Here is a 22,211-nt window from a genome sequence, read left to right as displayed (position 1 = left end):
AGCGATTCAGACTAAACTACTGGACCGATCTTTATGAAATTTGACATGAGAGTTCCTGGGTATGAAATCCCCAGACGTTTTTTTCATTTTTTTGATAAATGTCTTTGATGACGTCATATCCGGCTTTTCGTGAAAGTTGAGGCGGCACTGTCACGCCCTCATTTTTCAACCAAATTAGTTGAAATTTTCGTCAAGTAATCTTCGACGAAGCCCGGACTTCGGTATTGCATTTCAGCTTGGTGGCTGAAAAATTAATTAATGACTTTGGTCATTAAAAATCTGAAAATTGTAAAAAAAAATAAAAATTTATAAAACGATCCAAATTTACGTTTATCGTATTCTCCATCATTTGCTGATTCCAAAAACATATAAATATGTTATATTCGGATTAAAAACAAGCTCTGAAAATTAAATATATAAAAATTATTATCAAAATTAAATTGTCCAAATCAATTTAAAAACACTTTCATCTTATTCCTTGTCGGTTCCTGATTCCAAAAACATATAGATATGATATGTTTGGATTAAAAACACGCTCAGAAAGTTAAAACAAAGAGAGGTACAGAAAAGCCGCGTGCTATCCTTCTAAGCGCAACTACTACCCCGCTCTTCTTGTCAATTTCACTGCCTTTGCCATGAGCGGTGGACTGACGATGCTACGAGTATACGGTCTTGCTGAAAAATTGCATTGCGTTCAGTTTCATTCTGTGAGTTCGACAGCTACTTGACTAAATATTGTATTTTCGCCTTACGCGACTTGTTTTCACTTTTGGCAGCGTTCACTCTAAATTTGCCGCCTAAAACGGACTCGTTTCTGTCTACAGCCAAAGCTTTTATCACACAAAAATTGCTATATATGACAGCTAAGACCGCATTTGTTACATTTTAGCAGTGTTGACCCCGAGTTTCTACTGCAAACAAAAAATAATAGCATAATCTCAAAGTATGTGCGAGTCCCCTAATATGGACCACCTTCAACAAATCGAAGAAAATAAAAGCTGAAGGCTATTTTCATTAATTCATTAAGAAACTTGCTGGAAATAACCTATAACTAGCCCTCGAGATTTAAAAAAAATATAACAAAAGTCTTCTTTTCGTGGAAGTTGATAATTTCACTTATTTTCACTCTGTTTTTGATAAGCTTCTTTAGTTTCCTCAGTGGTGTGCTTCAAATAATGCTCTCATCAACCCGAAACAGACAAATCTAAAGCATATTTGAATTAGTTTGACTTGTACACTAAGTTGTATCATGTTATTTTGAAGTATAGGGGGCTTTTTACAGTGATTCGCGAAGGCCGCTTCACTGGTCCATATTAGGCGCCCAGGCTCCTAATATGGACCATTTGTGATTTTTTCTGTATTTAATTTTTGCTGAATGTCTATCAAAGCTATTTCACTCTAATTAGGCCTAACGGTTGACCTAAGAGAGAAGGACTACCAAACACAAAATGAAACTTCTTCCCAAGAAAACAAGCTAGTTAATTATCAGCATGAAACAAAAAGTGGTCCATATTAGGAGCCCTTCCCCTACATCACATTTTCGCATTCAAACTGTCAGGTGTGGATGTGCCCAGGGATAATATGAAATCGGACTCAACTTGTTTTCTGTCTGTGGAGGTGCTGTACATTTGCCAGACACCTCTCACACATGCATCCAGGGAGGTGTGGTTGCTGCTGTTGAAATGTTGGGCAACAGACCTACAGCGGCGATCCCGAATATCTGCCGGATGTTCGGTGAAGCGGGTAGAGAGGGTTCTTTCGGTCTCACCAATGTAGAGTACTTTGGGGCATTTGAGACAGGATATGGCTGGTGCAACTAAGAGAACGTGCGTTTAATTTTGAAATCTTTTTGGGGGCCGGTGTGACGTTTTCATCTTTCGCCGTGTTGATATTTCGCTTCTCGGCCTCGTTGATCTAGTATAAACTCTACACTGAACAAAAAAACACCCTTCGATAGTACTGATGAGCGACCTTGTGTACCTTACATTCATGGGGCCAAATTTGTCCAACCTTAACTTAGAAATTTGATTCATCCTAAAATATTTTCCTTCTTACGGACTCACTAGCACACCCAGTAGCGGAACTCTTCCGTCGCTCTCTGGCAGCCGAACAAGTACCAGGCGACTGGAAACGAGCTACGGTGACTCCTATCTTTAAGAAAGGCAGTCGCCTGACCCCAGGCAACTACAGACCGGTGAGCCTGACCTGTATCCTGTGCAAAGTGATGGAGGGTCTAGTGAGGGAGAGAGTCATGAAGCACCTGGCAGAGAATAACCTTATCCACAAAGAGCAGCACGGTTTCGTCGCAGGTCGGTCATGCGTGACTCAACTCCTGGATGTTTTGGATGCCTGGACTGAGGTTCTTGACGATGGCGGGAGTGTGGACATCATTTACACTGATTTCATGAAAGCGTTCGACTCGGTGCCTCACAAACGTCTGCTGTCAAAAGTTGCGGCCCACGGAATCCAAGGAAAGGTCCTAAGATGGGTGGAGTCATTCCTTACGGACAGAACCCAGTGCGTAGTGGTCAACGGAGCATCCTCACAGCAAGCTAAGTTACTAGCGGCGTGCCGCAAGGCAGTGTTTGCGGGCCTCTACTCTTCGTCATCTACATCAACGACCTGCCGGAGGTGTGTTCCTGTCCTGTCCGCCTATTCGCCGACGATACGAAGGTCTACACTCGCAGCGACACAGAGGGGGGGCCAGAGGCACTACAGCATGACCTGGACAGTCTACAACAGTGGTCGGACAACTGGCTGCTCCGCTTCCACCCAGATAAGTGCCACACCTTGAAGCTCGGCAACAAGAAGTCCGAGGCAAAGTACTTTATGAAGGGGAAGAGGGGAGGAGTGGATGTCAACATTGAGCTACAGGAGAGTGAAGTGGAGAAAGACTTGGGTGTGCACGTCGACAACAGACTGAGCTTCAAAGAACACGTCAGCATAGTCTCTGGAAAGGCCAACCAGATCGTGGGCGTCATCAGGAGAACTTTTGACTACCTGACGGAGGAAATGTTCATCCAACTATACAAGAGTCTGGTCCGACCCAAGCTGGAATACGGGCACTCAGTGTGGCAGCCACACAACAAGACGCTATGTGCTGAAGTGGAGAACGTGCAACGCAGAGCGACCAAACTCATTCCAGGTCTGAAAGACGAGCCCTACTGTGAGAGGCTGAAAGCTCTGAAACTTCCAAGCCTGGAACACCGTCGCCTGCGGGGCGACATGATAGACACCTTCAAGTATGTGCACGGCATGTACGAAGCGGACAGACCCCACTTTGAGCCCATCAGCAGTAGAGACACTAGAGGCCACTCTCTGAAACTCGGCAAAGACCACTGTAGACTGAACGTACGAAGCAATTACTTCTCCCAGCGAGTAGTGAACACCTGGAACAGTTTGCCTGAAGAGGCAGTAACAGCGCCATCAGTCAACAGCTTTAAGACCAGGATAGACAATTTCTGGCGCCACAGTACTTCTATGTACAACCCTACCTGCCTAGTCTAGATTGTAAAATAGCCCGCCACGCATGCTACAGTCTAGTAATAGGACCTATGTAAAGGCTACACAGCCTACCACATAGTAAACTTCAAGTTCAAGTTCAAGTTCAAGTTACTCAAGGGACGTAACCACTCAGTACACGTTTTCGAAGAGTATTCGATTTTGGGGGTGAAATCTATTAAATTTTACCACCAATTTTCTTCACATGCAAGAAACTGACATGCTTTTCGTCCATAAATAATTTCACTTCTTAATTTTACCAGGAAACAACATTTCAGTCTTGAGTAGGGGAGACCGGGGCTAGTCCGCCCCCGGGGCACATCCGTCTTTGTCTGTTTATTCTTACGTTTGCCACCTTTTAGTCATTCACACCATATGGGAGTGGTGTCCCTTCTTCCCAATCAGTCTTCTAGTTCATCAAACTCGCCAGTTATGCTACCAAAAGCATAAAAGTAGGCGGACTAGCCCCGGTCTCCCCTATATGTCGAGGGGGAAATATGTACACAGGCGAAAGATGAAATCGTGACACCGGTCAGAGTGGTAGAATGACAAATGTGGGGGCAGGTGTGGCAACAAGGGTTCTGGCATGCGTGTGTGCCGGTGTGACGATTTCATCTTTCGCCCGTGTTCATATTTCCCCCTTGATATATACTCAAGACTGAAATGTTGTTTCCTGGTAAAATTAAGAAGTGAAATTATTTATGGACGAAAAGTCAGATTCTTGCATGTGAAGAAAATTGGTGGTGAAATTTAATGGATTTCACCCCCAAAATCGATTTCTTCGAAAACGTGTACTGAGTGGTTACGTCCCTTGAATAAGAAGGGAAACATTTTAGGATGAATCAAATTTCTAAGTTAAATACAAACAAATTGGTTGGACAAATTTGGCCCCATGAATGTAAGGTATACATAGTCGCTCATCGCGAACGAAGAGAGGATCAAACCAGGGAATCTCGAAGGTTGCAGTCCCGTCGGGAGGCCAACATGGGTGGCAGGCTCAACGTTTCACCAACAGAGGCGCTAGACTTAAGGATCAATCAATCAATATGAGGCTTATATCGCGCGTATTATTTTTATTTTTTATTTTTATTTTATGCAATTTATATCGCGCACATATTCAAGGCGCAGGGATTTATTTATGCCGTGTGAGATGGAATTTTTTTTACACAATACATCACGCATTCACATCGGCCAGCAGATCGCAGCCATTTCAGCGCATATCCTACTTTTCACGGCCTATTATTCCAAGTCACACGGGTATTTTGGTGGACATTTTTATCTATGCCTATACAATTTTGCCAGGAAAGACCCTTTTGTCAATCGTGGGATCTTTAACGTGCACACCCTAATGTAGTGTACACGAAGGGACCTCGGTTTTTCGTCTCAGCATTTGAACCCACCACCTAGGTTAGGAAAGGGGGGAGACAATTGCTAACGCCCTGACCCAGGGTCGAACTCGCAACCTCTCGCTTCCGAACGCAAGTGCGTTACCACTCGGCCACCCAGTCCACCCAAGGATGAACCAATAAAGGCCAAGGCTACCTTTTTTCGTCAATTTTCTTGAAATGTTTGTCACACAACCTTTTACCCAGTCCGGACTATGGGATTGCATTTCAGCTTGGTACCTCAACAATTTGTTTATGAAATGTTCATACAATATTTGCTGATTTAAAAACAAATTTAAGTTTTAATTTCAACTTGAATTACAAAAATGATACCATTGTATTCCTTACTACCTCTGTACCCGAAAATAAATACTTCAAATACTTACAGTTTTGCTGTGTTTGATTGAAAATGTGCTTAAAAATTGAGTAAACGGTTAAACAGACACTTTCTTTATTTATGAAATAATTAGACTCATAAAACTATCATTTGTCTATTCCTTATCATTTTCTGATTCCAAAAATATATAGTTTTATTGTGTTTGATGTTGAATATATGCTCAAAATGAAGAAATACGTTGAATGGAAATTATGCTTCAAACCTTCAACTTCATGGCTCACTGTTCAATAAGAGAATGTCTTATCAATTCTGGAACACCCAAATGACGTCATATTGAAAAGCGATAGATTATTGTCACCTTAAGACATTTGTTTGCAGCATGATAAAACTTTGTATACAACTCTCCTGTGTTCACTTTCAAGTGAATAACTATCGTTCTGATATCATTTTAAAGTGAAGCTAAAGAAACCTGGTATCGGCACTGCTGTGCATCTCCTATGATCTCAATGGTATTAAGGCACGGGTCATAGAGATCAATTTAGATCTAGATCTATTTCCGGTTGTGTATTCACACTATTTTCCTTCCACCATTCCTCGATGGAAAAGAGTTCGTGTTGTTTTTGTTTTAATTTTTGTCTTTGTCGTTGATCATTGTATACACAAATTACACAAACGTCATCTTGTGAGGGACCAAAAAATATTGAAACTCTCGGATGATTTTTTTGTGTGGTATCAACCTCGACCTACGGTCTCGGTTGATACCACAAAAAAATCATCCTCGAGTTTCAATATTTTTCGGCACCTCACTCGATGACGTTGTGTAATCTCTATAGCCTCCAAGGGCTTTTTCTTTTCAAATTATCTTCGGGTCTCTGTCCCTCCGTCACAGCCTCTCTCTCTCTCTCCTCCTCCCTCTGTCTCCGTCTCGAAAATTTTTAATTAAATTTTCATTTGATTAATATACTTACCCGAGTCACATATTTAGCATTGACGCAGTCGAGATGCTAGGTAGACTGAAAAAACGCTATCCCGTCTATAGTATAAGGGAAGCAACCCAAGCAAAAAAGTAGCAAGCTTGCTACCCTGGGTTGCCTCCCGTAGCGTGCATCACGCCACAGCTCTCGTACCCAATACGAGACACCCTCATTCGACTTCTAGAATACAAAGAAACTAAAAGCGGGGAAGGTGGGAGGGAATTACCTATGTGACTCGGGTAAGTATATTAATCAAATGAAAATTTAATTAAAAATTTTCGATTAAATTACATATTCTTACTCCGAGTCACATATTTAGCAGATAACTCCAACAAGGTGGTGGGTAAGATCAAAAAGTTCAAACTCACTCTAAAGTTCTGGAGAGACAAAAGCCAGCTGCCGCCAAGGAAGGAATAGGCCGAGACCCATCCTGACAGAGGGCAGCAATGTCTGCAGAACCTGATAAGACAAAATCCTAGCGCCAGAAGCTGTGCGCAGGACATCATCCAAACCCCATAGGCAAAAAAGGCCAAGGAGGAGGCCCAGGCCCTGGAAATGGGCTCGGGCCGAGCCGAGGGAAAGATAGCATAAGCTATGACAAGGCGGAGGGCAAGAAAATCCCTTGCCAAGAAACTGGCCCACTGCCAAAAGTCAGGAAAGGATCCCGTGAGAAAGCAACCACTGACTCACTCTAAACCCTTGCCAGGAACTGGCCCACTGCCAAAGGACAGAAACGGACCGAGAACCACCCTGATTGACAGCCGAGATGTCTCTCAGGCAAGAAATGCGAAAGACGACCTCAGAGAGCCAGTAAGCTGTGCCCAGCACTTCTTCCAATCTTCTGAACCGTAAAACAGTCCGGAAAAGGACCCCAGTCTTGGATAAACCCGACCAAGTAGAGGGAAGGACAAGCTGCCCCCCCCCCCCCCCCTTAAATGGAAGGAAATGCTAATGGCCTGGAAAAGATCCGTGCGTAAGGTTGCCGGCTAAGCCCTGAAAAGGACCGACCCTCACGGAGACCATAAGGCAACCATGCCAAAGTAAGAAAACTTTGGGATGGAGTGAGGCCCAAAAGGCCGTTGAGAGAACAGTCAGCTCCGGAAGAGTGACCAAACTCCAAACCGGAAAGAGAGAGACGCCTGAGTATCAAGTACCAGGGTCCAACTCAATGAGCAAAACTCAAGGGAGACGGTCACCGGTCGTCCCCTGCCCATCCCTGCGAAAGCAGAGAGAGGGGTAAAAAAGGGGACGAAGCGACCTAAGGTAGTGCATAAGCACCGCAAATGCGGACCCGCAGAGCGAACCAGCCGTCAGCCTCCCGAGACCAGAGTTCTCAGTAATAGTCATAGTTGCAAGTGAAAAAGGGGTGACCAGGCCGGAAGCCCACCCCAGCAGAAATCGTCCCAACTCACATCATGCAAGCATGATGGAGAAGAGGAAGAGACGAAATCCGCAGTCACAGGAACCAATTGCCAAAGTCGCAACACGACAGGCAGGAGACTATAACACAGGCTAAGGCCGAGAGCCTTGCTGCCCGTAGGCCGGCCATTGCACCAAAGTACTCAAAGTACACAGGCACAGTAAGAAACCAAAAGTTTCGGCCGCCGAAAAAGATGCTGGCCTAGAGGCCGGCACCGAGAAAACTGGAACATTAGCTAGACCTCTGCCCAAAAAGGGGAGGAGTAGCCAAAAAACCTGAGAAAAAGTGACAAGCCAAGAATGACTTCTCAAACATGCAATGCCCAGACAATGCACCCTCAGGAAAATCTGAATGTTACTTCCGAGGCCAACTCAAGTGAACCTTAAGTTTGGACGAAACACCAGAACGCGTCTGATCGCTAGAGAAAGACAAAGTCAGACTCGGCGAAAGACAAACCTGGACCGAGTCCAGAAGCTCGTGGCAAGAGAAAACGGGGAAGCCCAAAGGCAGAAACCCCCTTTTAAACGGAAATCGACCTCTCAGCACCCATACGCTGGGAAAGAGAAAGAATGTCGAAGCCCGAAGCCACAAGCACAAGGAAAGCAACAACCACCACCTCCAACGGATGAAATGGCTGTTGCTCCCGCCGAGGCTAACACCCCGAAGCCCTAAGGCCGGCTGTTGTTTCAAAAACCCAGTGTGCCTATGACGGCTGTGAAAGAAACAATCTCACCTGAGCTGAGGACGTAGGCCGCTTAGGCTGAGTCCGCTTAGGTATAGCCTGCTTAGGAGCGGCCTGCTTTTGCTGCTTTCAAATTGAAGCTCAAAAGAAGGGAACCGCTGTTCTCTGTTGGTCTCAATCCCCTGCTTCTGGCATGAGAGGCCAGGCTGCCGGAGAGAGACCGTCCACCAAGGATGACGAACTGAGAATGTTCCTTGTCGACTCCTCAGAAAACCGGGAGTGGGCAAGAAACAAGTCCCTTCCGCACGAGACCGCATGGGAATAGTGCAGAGAGGACAGCCTCATCTGTGCCTCGTTCACCCTTGTAAGTGTGGAGAGGAGTGAGACACTTCCTCCGCGTCCTGCCCTTTACTAAGGGGAAAGGGCGCCAAGGAATCTGCCAGAGCGCAAGGAAGCGCCCGCAGGAGAGCCTCGGAAATGGAACTGAGTTCCGAAAGTTGTCAGCCCCCTTCCTCAGAGAATAGGAGATTCTGCCCATAGAACGGCAGAACCGAATCCTTCCTCAACGGCTTCGTAAGAAGCGAAGAAGTTCCGGCGTGACCGGAAACGGTGCACGCGGACGGGGAAAGGCCAACAGGCGGCGACGAGACGACCTTGGCCAAGGCAACTTCCTCTGGTCCGCTAAGGGCACGAAGGAGGAAGCCTGCGCAGGAGCGGCAAGGTATTCCGATGCCAGCTCCGAAGCAGAACCCTGAGGAACCAGCAACGAAACCGACGCCGGAGGCCACCCCCTGTCGAAGAGGGGGGCTCGGCGAAAAGGCAAAAAGGCGAAAAGCTACTAAGGGCGATTCTTCAAACCAGAAGTAGCTGCTTCCTCTTTGCCAACCGAAGTCCTTCCTGTTGGCAATCGATTGTGCTCATTCCCTAACTGAGAGGAGGATGAGAGGGACCAAAAACCAAGGAAAGTGGGAGAGAGGAGCTAGCGGCCACCACCTGAGTGTGTGGATGCTGCTGTCCCAACAGAGGCAAGAAGCCTGTATGCCCATAGGGCAAGCCTTGTTCGAAACTCACCGGCGACCAAACGGAAGCAGCGGGAACTGAACCGGAAAATCCGGGAGGAGCCGGAAGTGCGGCAGCAACAGCAGCGCTATGCCAGAGCTGGTGCTGAGCCACCTACGAGCTGAAGCTCGGAACCCAAAGGTAGGCCGTAGGCCAGAACCGGAAGTGACAGTAACCTGTGCACTACCCGCTTGACCTACCCTCCTGCCAAGGCCGGAAGCGAAGCTGCCGGAAATGGCTGCCGTGCAAAGGGCAAAGCTCAAACCGGAAAGGGCCATGGGCTGCCCACACACCGATGAACTAACATTTCCAGCCGGAGCCGGAAGAGAAGCTGTCGCGGACGACTGCTTACGTATAGCGCAGCTCAAGCCGGATGGGATCATTATTTGTCCACGTTCCAACGAGGCACTACTTCCGTGAACCGGAAGTGCCGCTGTCGCGTACGACTGCCGACGTAAGGCAAGGCTCAAACCGGACGTGACAGTAGCCTGTGCACTAGCCAGTGACCCTACACTTCCGGTCGGAACCGGAAGAACAGCTGTCGCGGGCGACCGCTGTCATAGGACAAGGCTCGAACCAGACGTGACAGTAGTCTGTGCACTAGCAAGTGAACCTCTACTTCCGGCCGGAGCTGGAAGCGGCTGCCGCGAACGACTGCTGACGTAAATTCGGAAGCTGGCCAGAGCCGCCGAAGGCAGCTGCTCCTCGTACACGGACCCGAAGTCCGAAACGCCACCTGAAGGGGACGGCTCATAGCCAAAAGAACCCGACAAATGACGCTGCGAGGGAAGGCCGTAAGCCGAACGCCCATCCTGTTGGCCATCGATGAAACTCTCACCCCTGACTAAGAGGAAGATGAGAGTCACCAACGACCGAAGGCAGCTGAAGAGAGGAGCTAGCGGCCACCACCGAAGTGGGTGGCTGCTGCTGTCCCAACAGAGGCAAAAAGCCTGTGTGCCCAGGAGAACCACCGTATTCGAAATTCACCGGCGACACAACGGAAGCAGCGGGAACCGAACCGGAAAAGCCGGGAGGAGCAGGGAGTGCAGACGCAACAGCAGAACTATGCCATAGCTGGTGCTGAGGAGTCTGCAAGCCACAACCCGGAAGCCCTAGGCCGGAACCGGAAGTGACAGATGACTGTGCACGACCCGTTTGACCTACATTTCCTGCCCAGGCAGGAAGAGCAGCTGCCGGAAACGGCTGCTGTAGCAGGGCAAGGCTCGAACCGGAAGGGACCATGGGCTGTCCGCGAACCAGTGAACCAACACTTCCGGCCGGAGCCGGAAGCGAAGCTGCCGCGGACGGCTGCTTACGTAATTCGTAGCTCAAACCGGCAGGGACCATGGTCTGTCCGCTGTCCAGTGAACCACTACTTCCGGCCGGAGCCGGAAGGGAAGCTGCCGCGGACGGCTGCTTACGTAATTCGTAGCTCAAACCGGCAGGGACCATGGTCTGTCCGCTGTCCAGTGAACCACTACTTCCGGCCGGAGCCGGAAGGGAAGCTGCCGCGGACGGCTGCTTACGTAATTCGTAGCTCAAACCGGCAGGGACCATGGTCTGTCCGCTGTCCAGTGAACCACTACTTCCGGCCGGAGCCGGAAGGGAAGCTGCCGCGGACGGCTGCTTACGTAATTCGTAGCTCAAACCGGCAGGGACCATGGTCTGTCCGCTGTCCAGTGAACCACTACTTCCGGCCGGAGCCGGAAGTGCAGCTGCCGCGGACGGCTGCTGCGAGCACATACCTTGTGACGACCGTATCCCAAAAGGGACCTGCTCAGGTGCACTCCCGCAAGCGGTAGCCACCGAGCGCCGGCCGAGAAGAGAAACGCCTCCCTGTTCACCGCCTCCAGCACCAACGCCGAAGCCAGCAGGCTGGACAGGTGATCCGGAAACAACAGGAACACAGGAAGCCAACGACCGAGGGTCGCACACCCCCGGGAGGGAGGCAGAGCTGGAAACAAGGACCGTCCACGCCATCTCAATTTCTGGAAGCAAAGAGGACAAAAGGCTAGCCACAGACGTGGTAGCGGTAATGCCCGCCGCCCGCGAGCCAGACGAAGTTTCCTCCGGCGCCGAAATGGACACCGAAAAAACGAAGTTAGTCTTCGGGTCAGAAACGTGAACCGTGGGGTTCCTAGCCGAAGAAGTAGAAGCCGAGGGCTTAGGTTTGCCAGGGCCTATGCCCTTACTCTCGGCCTTAGCTGCTCGCTTTTTTCTCACTATCAGACATGCTGTCACGCGAGAAAACAAACTACTGAAAATACACAAGTCTCTAGGACGTTAAAACTTCAGCAGAATAAACTAGCACAAAGTACAAGTTACAAGCAGGTAAAAGCGCTACTGGTCGACGCTAAAAGTCCGAGCACGGACCCAAACTAACCAGCAAAATACACCACGTGTAAGCGAAAAATGGCGACCAAAATGGCGGCCACAGCAACAAACTACCGAGTAAAATTCACAAGTCCGCGGACGAGAAAATTCTCAGCAGAATGGCAAAGCAAACAACAACAAAATGGAACAATCTCACCGCTAGAAACAGCTATGAGCAGACGGGGAGCCGAGGCTGGTGGGTGTCAAGCAGACAGCAAACAACAGCCTAGGAGCGAAATCAAGCACGACCTGTCTCTCTGGCTGAAAGATGTCGAATGAGGGTGTCTCGTATTGGGTACGAGAGCTGTGGCGTGATGCACGCTACGGGAGGCAACCCAGGGTAGCAAGCTTGCTACTTTTTTGCTTGGGTTGCTTCCCTTATACTATAGACGGGATAGCGTTTTTTCAGTCTACCTAGCATCTCGACTGCGTCAATGCTAAATATGTGACTCGGAGTAAGAATATGTAATTTAATCTGATTGTTTAATAAGGCATGTCTGAGAGAACCGGACGTATTTCAGTGCATTTGATTGACTGAATGGTTAATCACGCCTCAGCGTTCTTGGTTTTATTTACTCTAAAGATCATGCTCAGCCTTGCGCAATTGCAGATGTACACATCACATACACTCAATTCCAGTGCACTCTGTCTCACACATGCAATAAACCAACTTCCAGTCAAAGAGAAAAAATGATCATCTTTATGAAGCATGCAGAGATATTGATTCTTTCCTTTACAAAACAGCAGGCATTACAATTGGTGCTTTAAATAAAATATATGTACACAACACGTCATCTGTTCACAACGAATCTTTCACTCACGTAGAATTTCACAACCGCTACTCATTGGTAAAATTCAATAAAATAATCAAAACACTCATCAAACCACAAATGTAAGACTATGAGCTACATCTAGCAGTCACTTTCAAGGAGAGTGTACAATTTCATCATTTTAACCGCATAATCTCTGCTGCATTGAGTCACACAAATACAAACGCACAGAACCATGAACAACTCTCATAGTCGCGATAACCAGACATATATAAATAAACCCTGGTGTGTTCCTTGCAAATTCACAATGCTTACCTGTACATTTGCTTTGTATCTGATTACACAATCTTCCTGTGAACTGAGGCTAGCAAAGTTACGTCTCTATCTCCTATCAGTGAAAGCTGCCTAATACCGTGGCAAAATCTCGGCAGAAACAGAGCAGAACAACAACAAACATATATCTATATCAGTCAAAGAACTTTTCTAACAATAATATTTATTCACTCATAGTAAAATACATTTTTGAACACAGTTTCTTATAGCTAAGGTTCTTACCATCTATTAGTAAAATACATTTTTGAACAGATTTTTGCAAATTTTTAACAAAAAGATAATGATTTAATACATGTAGTGAACAAAATCACTTCAAGGTTAAGAAAATACAAACTTCAGAGGTTCGCAAAAGAGAATCAATCACTTGTTCATGTGACTTTTGTGGTTGTTATAAACCATGATTACACACAGCTACTGTAAAACATATATGGATCATTTTCAATTATTCTTGTATATCAATTTCTTGTTCCCCTTTCTTAGCCGTCCTTCTTTCTCCCTACTTCATTTTGATTTTGCAAATTTTAGTATCTACTTGTGATCTCTTTCTTTTTCAGCCGCTTCGAAACATCAAAGGGAGAGCACAAATTTAAAGAAGAAAAGTCAAACAAAATTAAAGGGAATTGAGAACAGAAGCTTGAGGAAAATTGTGGCATACATGTATTAAGAAGCGCCAAATTCACCACCCCCGGCAAACCCAAGCTGAACTGTCAAGGTTACTTTAATAAAGCTAAGTAACAAATGAGGGAGAAAAAAGAAAACCGTAATGAAGCATGCACTAAAATAAGCAAAAAGAAGCACAATAAAACAAGAACAAAATCAAAACAACTCAAGAGCGAGTCATATTTAGAAACAGCATTACAGGGAGAGAGAGACAATCAGAGAAGGGAGGGAGTCATATTTAGAAACAACATTACAGGGAGAGAGAGAGAATCAGAGAAGGGAGGGAGTCATATTTAGAAACAACATTACAGGGAGAGAGAGAGAGAATCAGAGAAGGGAGGGAGTCATATTTAGAAACAGCATTACAGGGAGAGAGAGACAATCAGAGAAGGGAGGGAGTCATATTTAGAAACGGCATTACAGGGAGAGAGAGAGAATCAGAGAAGGGAGGGAGTCATATTTAGAAACAGCATTACAGGGAGAGAGAGAGAATCAGAGAAGGGAGGGAGTCATATTTAGAAACAGCATTACAGGGAGAGAGAATCAGAGAAGGGAGGGAGTCATATTTAGAAACAGCATTACAGGGAGAGAGAGAGAATCAGAGAAGGGAGGGAGTCATATTTAGAAACAGCATTACAGGGAGAGAGAGAGAATCAGAGAAGGGAGGGAGTCATATTTAGAAACAGCATTACAGGGAGGGAGGGAGAATCAGAGAAGGGAGGGAGTCATATTTAGAAACAGCATTACAGGGAGAGAGAGAGAATCAGAGAAGGGAGGGAGTCATATTTAGAAACAGCATTACAGGGAGGGAGAGAGAATCAGAGAAGGGAGGGAGAATCAGAGAAAGGAGGGAGTCATATTTAGAAACGGCATTACAGGGAGAGAGAGAGAATCAGAGAAGGGAGTCATATTTAGAAACGGCATTACAGGGAGAGAGAGAGAATCAGAGAAGGGAGTCATATTTAGAAACGGCATTACAGGGAGAGAGAGAGAATCAGAGAAGGGAGTCATATTTAGAAACGGCATTACAGGGAGAGAGAGAGAATCAGAGAAGGGAGTCATATTTAGAAACAGCATTACAGGGAGAGAGAGAGAATCAGAGAAGGGAGGGAGTCATATTTAGAAACATTACAGGGAGAGAGGAAAAATCAGAGAAGGAGAGCAACAGACAGCATGCGAGATAGAAAGAACAAAAAAAGAGGAAGGAACATTGGCCGCAACAAGACACCTGACTTGAATTCTCATGTACACACATCTGTCAACTCCCGCGAGCTTCACGTAAAATCCATTCAGTTCTAACTTCTGCCATACCTGCATTGCATACTCCACTTCAATATTTCTTTATGATTAATAAGTTCACACGCAGAATAGCGCATAGTTTAAGCAGAACCATTGCAGCTGAAAATATATGTACATGTACAGAAAGAAAAATAGGTGGCAAATGTACAGTCAATGTAATAAAAGAAGAGAAATCAATTTTCATTTATGTTGAAATCATCACACATTTTTATCAGCATACAACCATAATTAAAGTGTATGGAACAACGCATACTGTATCTGAACACATTACTTTTCCTTCTTTCAACACTCACAATTCTCTATCATTGCATACACATCTCTCATTACAAGCGTAGTACATGTACAGTGGTACCTGTGACGTGAGGCCCCTCAGATGAGAAGACACCTCCCAAGAAAGGACGCCACCTATTGTCCCCTTGTATTTTAACATTTTCATTTCATCACTTTAGTATCCCATTGTTTGGAAATTTGTGTCGTTTTCTCCCAGTGGAAAGCTAGCAGCAACATGAGCCGTGCTACCTAGGTGTCTGTGTGTTTGGGTGTAATCAGCAGCCTCAGCCACAGTAACTCCGCCAAGGACGGTCCCAAGCCCGGCTGAAAAAGGAGGAGGGTTGGGCGTGGGGTTAGCACCCCCACCCTGCAAAAAAGACTTCGCTACAGAAACGTCAACAACAGAAAAAGCTGTTGTTGGCGGCCCATACCCTGACAGGAGTGACGGGCATTGAGTTGAGTGAGTTGAGTCAGCCACAGTAGTGACATGGGGTGGGACATGGATACTATAAATTAGCTGTGACTGACATGAAGAAGAGATACCTGTCATGACAGGTCACCTGCAATGTAGGGACACCTCTGGCTGGTTCCAAGGGATGTCCTTTTACTTTAGATACCACTGTACTCATATCATTTGAAACTTTGCATAATGAATCAGATTTACAAATCTCACTTTCCCAAAAAGCTTCTCATTTATTTGGGTGATAAAATAAGTGATATGCTATTCTTTAACCCCTTCACTGCCCACCCCGTATGTATTACGTGGTCATTTTTGGTTTGTCTTACGCCCATACACATACTAGGTATGTGGCATTTACATCAGCACTTTTCAGGACATTTGTGAAAACTAAATGGGAGGTAACTACTGTCCAACTTCTTGATGGGGTTTAAACACAGTTCTTTCCCATTGACCAGCAATACCAAAATGCTAATATACTGTGGCAGTGAAGGGGTTAAGAACATGAACATGTACCAATAATGATGAAAACAACTAAAATGGCACAGAATGTTAAAAACAGTTACTCAGCATCAAAAAAACTTTTGCATATAATTCAGACATTCTCTGTATTTTTACAGGGTGATTAAAAAAAAACCCCGAACCAACAGGCGGACTAGAACAGAGAAAAATAGCAAAAAAAGAGGGTCTATGCAAGAGAAAACGCAGGAAGAGAGATATGTGCGAGATGATGTCGAATGAAAAAAAAGAAGGGGAGAGAGGAGGGATAAACACATAGAGAGATGGACGGGGTGAGGGTGTTTGTGTGCAAGTCTGTATGTGTGTATGTGATTGCTTTTGTGCGTGTATGTTATTTATAGAGAGAGAGAGAGAGAGAGAGAGAGAGAGAGAGAGAGAGAGAGAGAGAGAGAGAGAGAGAGAGAGAGAGAGAGAAAAATGATGATGACAGTGATAATGATGATGAGAACAAACCTTACACTGCACACAACTGACCCAAGTAAACTTTCTCCAGCCAGTAACAACCCAAGTTCAACAACACAGGTAAGACTTTGAACTTATATATACAATTTCATTGAGGATAATGTGATCACTACTACTTTTCATTCACATCCGTCTAAAAGCACAACATCACTACACACTAGAGTCAAGACAAACTTGCTGAGTGGACTTTTCACGATTTTCGCACGCTGAGAATCAAATCAAATCACTCAGAATCACTTCACAATACTTGCATCCACATATGGAAGTGATAGCAATATTCGTCAACTGCAAAACCAACACAACCAGATTGTGGAAAGACTTCAGAACAAGCCTTTTTATGTCAACAACACAGTTTTCCGCAATGTTGCTACAGTAGTCCCTTCCATTTCCGGCCCTTTCGTGGGCGTGAACCTGCCCGGAGCGGCCAGCTTTCCCATGACTAATGAGTTTTCCTTCTATAATTGACTCTTAATGGCCGTTAACCTGTCTGACGCGGTCAACGGTCACTGATTTTTGCCCTAAGGTGCCCCTCTTACTCGACAGGAGCGGCCACTTAACGGCCACTTGTCACTTTCGCGGGCGAGCGCCTGTGGTGTGTGTGTGTGTGTGTGTTGTGTGCACAGACGGCACAGCACGAGCAGACGACATGAATACTTACGCATGCGCAAACTGTAAATACAGACATGCGCATACATGTACATTTACGGCAGTCACTTCCGGATCGATCACAGCTGATGTGAGTTTGAAACACTTGTTTATCTGACACTCAAATACATATATAATAATCCAAACAACACACATAGAAACATACGAAACAATAGCTTAGCCAGGACGATCGAGTTAAACACGCAAATAATTAAGATACATGTATAAACGAAAGCAAAACTAACAGAGACAATGAATCGGCGGCTCGTGGATGATCGCTTTCTTTTCTTCATGAAAACTTGATCGTGTTTTGGGTTTTTTTTTTGAGGAGGAGGGGGCCTGTAATGGACGGCCACCTGATATTTGCGGTCACGTTTGCAATGACTAATGGGTGACCGGATATGGCAGGTACTACTGTACACTTTTTTTTGGAACTTCTGTGGGCCCGATTCACATTTTTCTATGTTTTTGTAATTCATAAAAGGAACAAAGCATGGTGGGAATGAAATGCCAAGGGCAGGTGATCCACATTTTAAGGGAGATAAATGCATTGTATCCTCCATGAGCACGTTCTGCTACCGCAGCACTGAAGAGAAACATTGTTAATCTCACTCAAACCGTCATTTGAAAAAATCATTAAAAAAAATCAAGAAAATATATCTTAACTCAGATTGTTCGCAGGTCTACAGAGCTAAAACACTTCCTCTATTTCTCAAACTGTCATTATGAAAAAAAAACATTGGAGAAAATAAATCTCAACTCAGAATGTTCACAGCTCTGTAAAGTCTACAGAGCTAAAACACTTCCTCTATTTCTCAAAACTGAGAGAATCAATTTCTTCCACCATTACAATGCTGTTACAAAAAGGAAGTAATAAAAACAAGTGGCACTGGCAGTCTTTGGCTTATCTAGATGGCAGAAAATGCAGTAACATCTGAACTTAGAACAAGAAGAGACAAGTGAATGAATCACATTATTTACAAGCACACAAAATAAAAAAGAGCAGCCATGAATTGCGATCACAATCCAGGTATCATTTTCTTCTTCGACAACTTAAAGGGGCAGTCTGATTAAAGGGCAGGTATTCAAACACACACCTAAATACTGGTCTTAAACGGACCGTTAACTTAAAGCGAGAGCCAATTCACCCTGAAACAGATCTCCACACGCACACAATGCTTTCAAAATGTTTTGAAAGGTGATGGTTCACTTGTCCATTTCCCCATTCTTCCTGAAGACACAAATACACAAGCAGATAGACTGCCAACATTCCATAGAAACAAAGTCCAGTCCCTCCATGGGAGATTTAATTAATTAGAAAAAAAACCACAGTAAACACCAAGTTCCAAAGACTTTTGGGCCACGCCCTTCTTCAGTGAAATGAATGTAAGCAAAACGCTTTAAATTTTTTTTTGTTTTTTTGTTGTTGTTGAGATTTAGACAGCTGAAGAAAGCTGGTCTTCGTCGTTCGATATCTATCTCCTTTAAGGCTGGTCTCACGTAGATTTGTCCTTTACTCATTCCAGCTTGCATTTTTTCATTTCTTATGCGACTCATTCGGCATTAATCATTTATCACTGGTCTCGGGTACATCTGTCCGTTTCTCATTTCTTGCTGAGAAATCAGTCTCCTCCACAGATTCCGAGAGCTGAATCAACCTTGACTTTCATTTCTTATGTGACCCATTTAGCACTTATCATTTATCACTGGTCTCAGGAACATCTGTCCGTTTCTCATTTCTTGCTGAGAAATCAGTCTTCTTCAACGATTATGACAGCTGAATGAAGCTTCACTTTCATTTCATATTTGGCTCATTTAGCACTGTCCATTTATCACTGGTCTCAGGAAAAGACATCACTTGCACACCGTTACACACACTGTGGTTGTTGCGACGTGAACAGCAGACGCTAGCTATCCATTTGACTGACCATGCGACTGAACAACCGTGTCCGTCGTGCACTGCTCGTGGCCGAGTTGATCACCTCCATCCATCTGGAACATAGGAGTAGGCATTGAAAACACAGCAAATAGACAGGCATGCACGCACACAGACACACATACAGTATAACCTGTCAAATAAGGACACCCCTGGGACCAGTGAAAAGTGTCCTTATTCTGCAGGTGTCCTTATTTTACAGGTTCAAGCAAATGTGGTTGCGAAAAGTAAAGTGCTATATTGTATGTACATGTTTAAGAGTAAAAGAAATAACAAGTAAAAACAGTGAAATACAGTATTTTATTACCAGTTGTAACAGATCCAGTCCACAGAGAAGGACTTTTAAATTGGAAAACAGCATCATTTAGTTCCTCATAATCAGTTGCCTTCTTCGAAATCCACTTTTGATCTGCTCGACCGTCTCCCGATTCCCACAAAGCCATAATTTTTTCTCTGTCTATGCTGACTTTTGAAATCTGCGTCCTTCCACAGCCCAGCTCTTGCGCGATCGATCGGCATGATTGTCCGCTCTGCAGCTTTTTCACCACAGACACTCGTTGCTCTAAAGTGAGAGCGTTTCGTTCCTTCCGCAACCTAGAAGCCATCGTGATTCATTCAAACTTCGGCAAAACGCGACTGAATCAGCTGTGCAAGTGTGTGAGAATCTTCGATGTTGTTTACAAATGTACTGACTTCCGTCAAATACTTTCGATGCATTTCATTGGCTATGAGGTTGCTGACCAATCGCTAATAAGCTTGTTTCAGTTTCAGCTCAAAGCCGACCAATCACGATTAAGCTTCTTTTACCTCTCAAATCAAGCTTGCGAGAGAGAGAAGACAGACAATCGTAATGATGTTTGGAAGTTAAACGAACATCCTTTGTCCGTATTGAGCAGTTACACAATTTAGTAGGGACCTAAAATAAGCGTCCGCGTCCGTAATTCCGAGGTGTCAGCTAAGTAGAGTGATTTTAATGAAAGAAACGATCCGTGCCAATAAAGACTGTCCGTATTGTGCCAGTGGCCGTTAAGTCCAGTGACCGCATTCTACAGGTTTTACTGTACACACAAAACCTTACCTAACCCAACCCAACCCAACCATACCCAGACACACACTCACACACACAACATTCACTTGAAACAGACTAGCACAAATTCAAACACATACACAAGTATGAATTCAAATCCACACAGAAACGAACACACAGAGATGCATTCTCTCAGGCCAAAACATAATTAAGTCCGAACGCACGAAAATTCAACACAGACCTAGAGTAATTTCTCTTGCAAAAGCTCTTTTGAGAACATAAAACAACGAGACAGGCTCGATAAGTAGTTCAGAAAAATTGAACACAACAGAACAAAAGTCAGACAAGACAAGATATCCAGCAACAACGAAGTATACAACACACAAATACTAAACCAAGACAATACACTGAACACTATATGCCACACAACTGTGGAACTGAACTGGACTTACCTGGAGTACGTGTATTCACTCTCAGCTCGAAAAAAGTAGACATGGTTCTTGAACTGTAGTTTGAACACATGATCTTTGGATATGCCATCCTCCGCTTCTGGCTGATTGATTGCGTAACCTAGCAACGGCAGACTGGCCAAGGGGAAGTCATCCTGAAAGCACATTCACATAGTTTGATTATTGTATCATTATTTGTTATGAGTTGATGAAGATATGTATGTTTGCAATGTGTTGCAACCGGCTTGCTGTTTTAGCATTTAATGACTTGTGTCCACTTTGTACAGGCAAGTGCATTTCTACTGCTTTTTAAAACAGAAACAAATTCTGACATGCTCACAATCTAAACCATCGCGAATGTGCAGCTGTCTATGCAAGCGTTCACAGGATATTGGTTGAAACATACGGCTGAGGCTATTTCTGGTTTTGAAATTCTGTCAAAAGAAAAATAGGGTACCGTATTTTACGGGTCATAAGGCACGACTTTTTTCCTCGAGTTTGACCCCTGCGCCTTGTATAACGAAGCGCCTAATCCGTGTATGAAATACGAATAAAATCAAAGAGACCGCCTGAGTACCAGTCAAACAACTTGTGATAATGCATGTTTCAGCTACTAGGTACTACCCAGGCCAAGTTTCCTCTCAAGACATCAAAGGTTAAAAGTCGGTCACTGACCCCGGTGCAGGAAGTGTTTCCTCTCTCAGATATGACAGGGGAACCACCTCTCATAGCTAAAACTGGGTCATTGACCCCTGGGAAGAAGGTCAGTGTCTATAAACAAGGCAACCCAGCTATCACAATGGACCTGCCTTTGATCTGGCCGCACACACAGAGCACACATATTTCCACTCTGTATTCTTCCTTTGATGTGCGGCTTATTTTCATTCTTCGACCGTTTGTTACCAGTATACTTTTTAAATTTTGGTGCGCCCTATCGGCCCCCTGCGCCCAATGGGAAAATACAATAGAGTCGCAATAGTCTGTCATGTGAGGTCCAATTTCATGAATTTGTCAAAATCAACCAAAGAAATGTTTGCAGTTAAAAAACATATTGTGTTTCATTTGACAAATAGTCCTAAAATACCATCCTGCATATCACAATCATTAAGCACAAGTCAATGTCAGCCGTGTTTTCTGGAACTTACCTGATAGGTTTTGTAGAAGAAGAGGCAGAAGTTGGTAAAAACCACCCACAGTTTCTGCCATCCATTGCTGGTCTTGAACTTGCGTAGAAGGTAGCCACTCAACTGATTCTGTTCAAAGATAGTCACTTTTCTAAATTAAACATTCCACAAATTTACAATAGAGTCAGATTTTTTTCTTCTTGGTTGCATTACAATTTACCTTGGTGCAAATGTCAAGGTGTTGCCATCTTCTAAATCTGTAAATGCTTTTACTTTTAATGGAAATGGTGTACACATTTTGCAGGACAGAAATCATCTTTTGCTCATCAATTTAACAAGTGTTTCATAGCACACTAACTGGGATTCTCTCTTACACTGTGAAAGTGTTCCAGCTAAAACCATAACCTACCATTGCCATTAGTCTATATACCTTTAGAATTAAACTTGTTTTATCTACAGCAAAAACTTGGAACACAGAAGAAGAAGAAGATTCTGAAGATCTTCAGCAACGGAGAGGTCTTTCAGCACA

General features: G+C 44.7%; 2 protein-coding genes across 2 annotated transcripts in view; one reads left to right on the top strand and one right to left on the bottom strand.

The window, feature by feature from the left end:
* The first annotated feature begins 1,682 nt into the window (after positions 1–1,682).
* Positions 1,683–11,483, top strand: LOC138945872 (uncharacterized). Its single transcript, XM_070317392.1, has 4 exons — positions 1,683–1,743; positions 2,067–2,309; positions 2,579–3,472; positions 11,140–11,483. Exons 1-4 carry the CDS (start codon positions 1,683–1,685, stop codon positions 11,481–11,483), a joined length of 1,542 nt encoding a protein of 513 aa, XP_070173493.1.
* Positions 11,484–12,415: 932 nt separating this feature from the next.
* The window catches only part of LOC138945871 (FERM, ARHGEF and pleckstrin domain-containing protein 2-like), a 103,277-nt gene continuing 93,481 nt past the window's right edge, over positions 12,416–22,211 (bottom strand). Inside the window, exons 29-31 of the mRNA XM_070317390.1 lie at positions 21,704–21,811; positions 20,562–20,713; positions 12,416–19,138 (exon numbers count right to left, since the gene is read on the bottom strand). Coding sequence (XP_070173491.1) covers positions 19,054–19,138; positions 20,562–20,713; positions 21,704–21,811 — 345 coding nt within the window. The 3' untranslated portion in view covers positions 12,416–19,053. The remainder of the gene's footprint in view (positions 19,139–20,561; positions 20,714–21,703; positions 21,812–22,211) is intronic.

Source organism: Littorina saxatilis, linkage group LG13 (assembly GCF_037325665.1).
Source record: "Littorina saxatilis isolate snail1 linkage group LG13, US_GU_Lsax_2.0, whole genome shotgun sequence".
NCBI classification, from domain to species: Eukaryota; Metazoa; Mollusca; class Gastropoda; order Littorinimorpha; family Littorinidae; genus Littorina; species Littorina saxatilis.
Note: the sequence above shows the minus strand (reverse complement) of the source record. Positions and strands in the feature narration are given on the sequence as shown.

What these genes read in the sequence shown, in the direction of transcription:
- LOC138945872 (XM_070317392.1), top strand. Translation starts at nt 1,683, where the DNA reads ATGTTGGGCAACAGACCTACAGCGGCGATCCCGAATATCTGCCGGATG. An exon ending in CCGGATGTTCGGTGAAGCGG is followed by an intron (nt 1,744 to 2,066) that starts GTAGAGAGGGTT and finishes CGGACTCACTAG; the next exon opens with CACACCCAGTAGCGGAACTC. An exon ending in GCAGCACGGTTTCGTCGCAG is followed by an intron (nt 2,310 to 2,578) that starts GTCGGTCATGCG and finishes GCGTGCCGCAAG; the next exon opens with GCAGTGTTTGCGGGCCTCTA.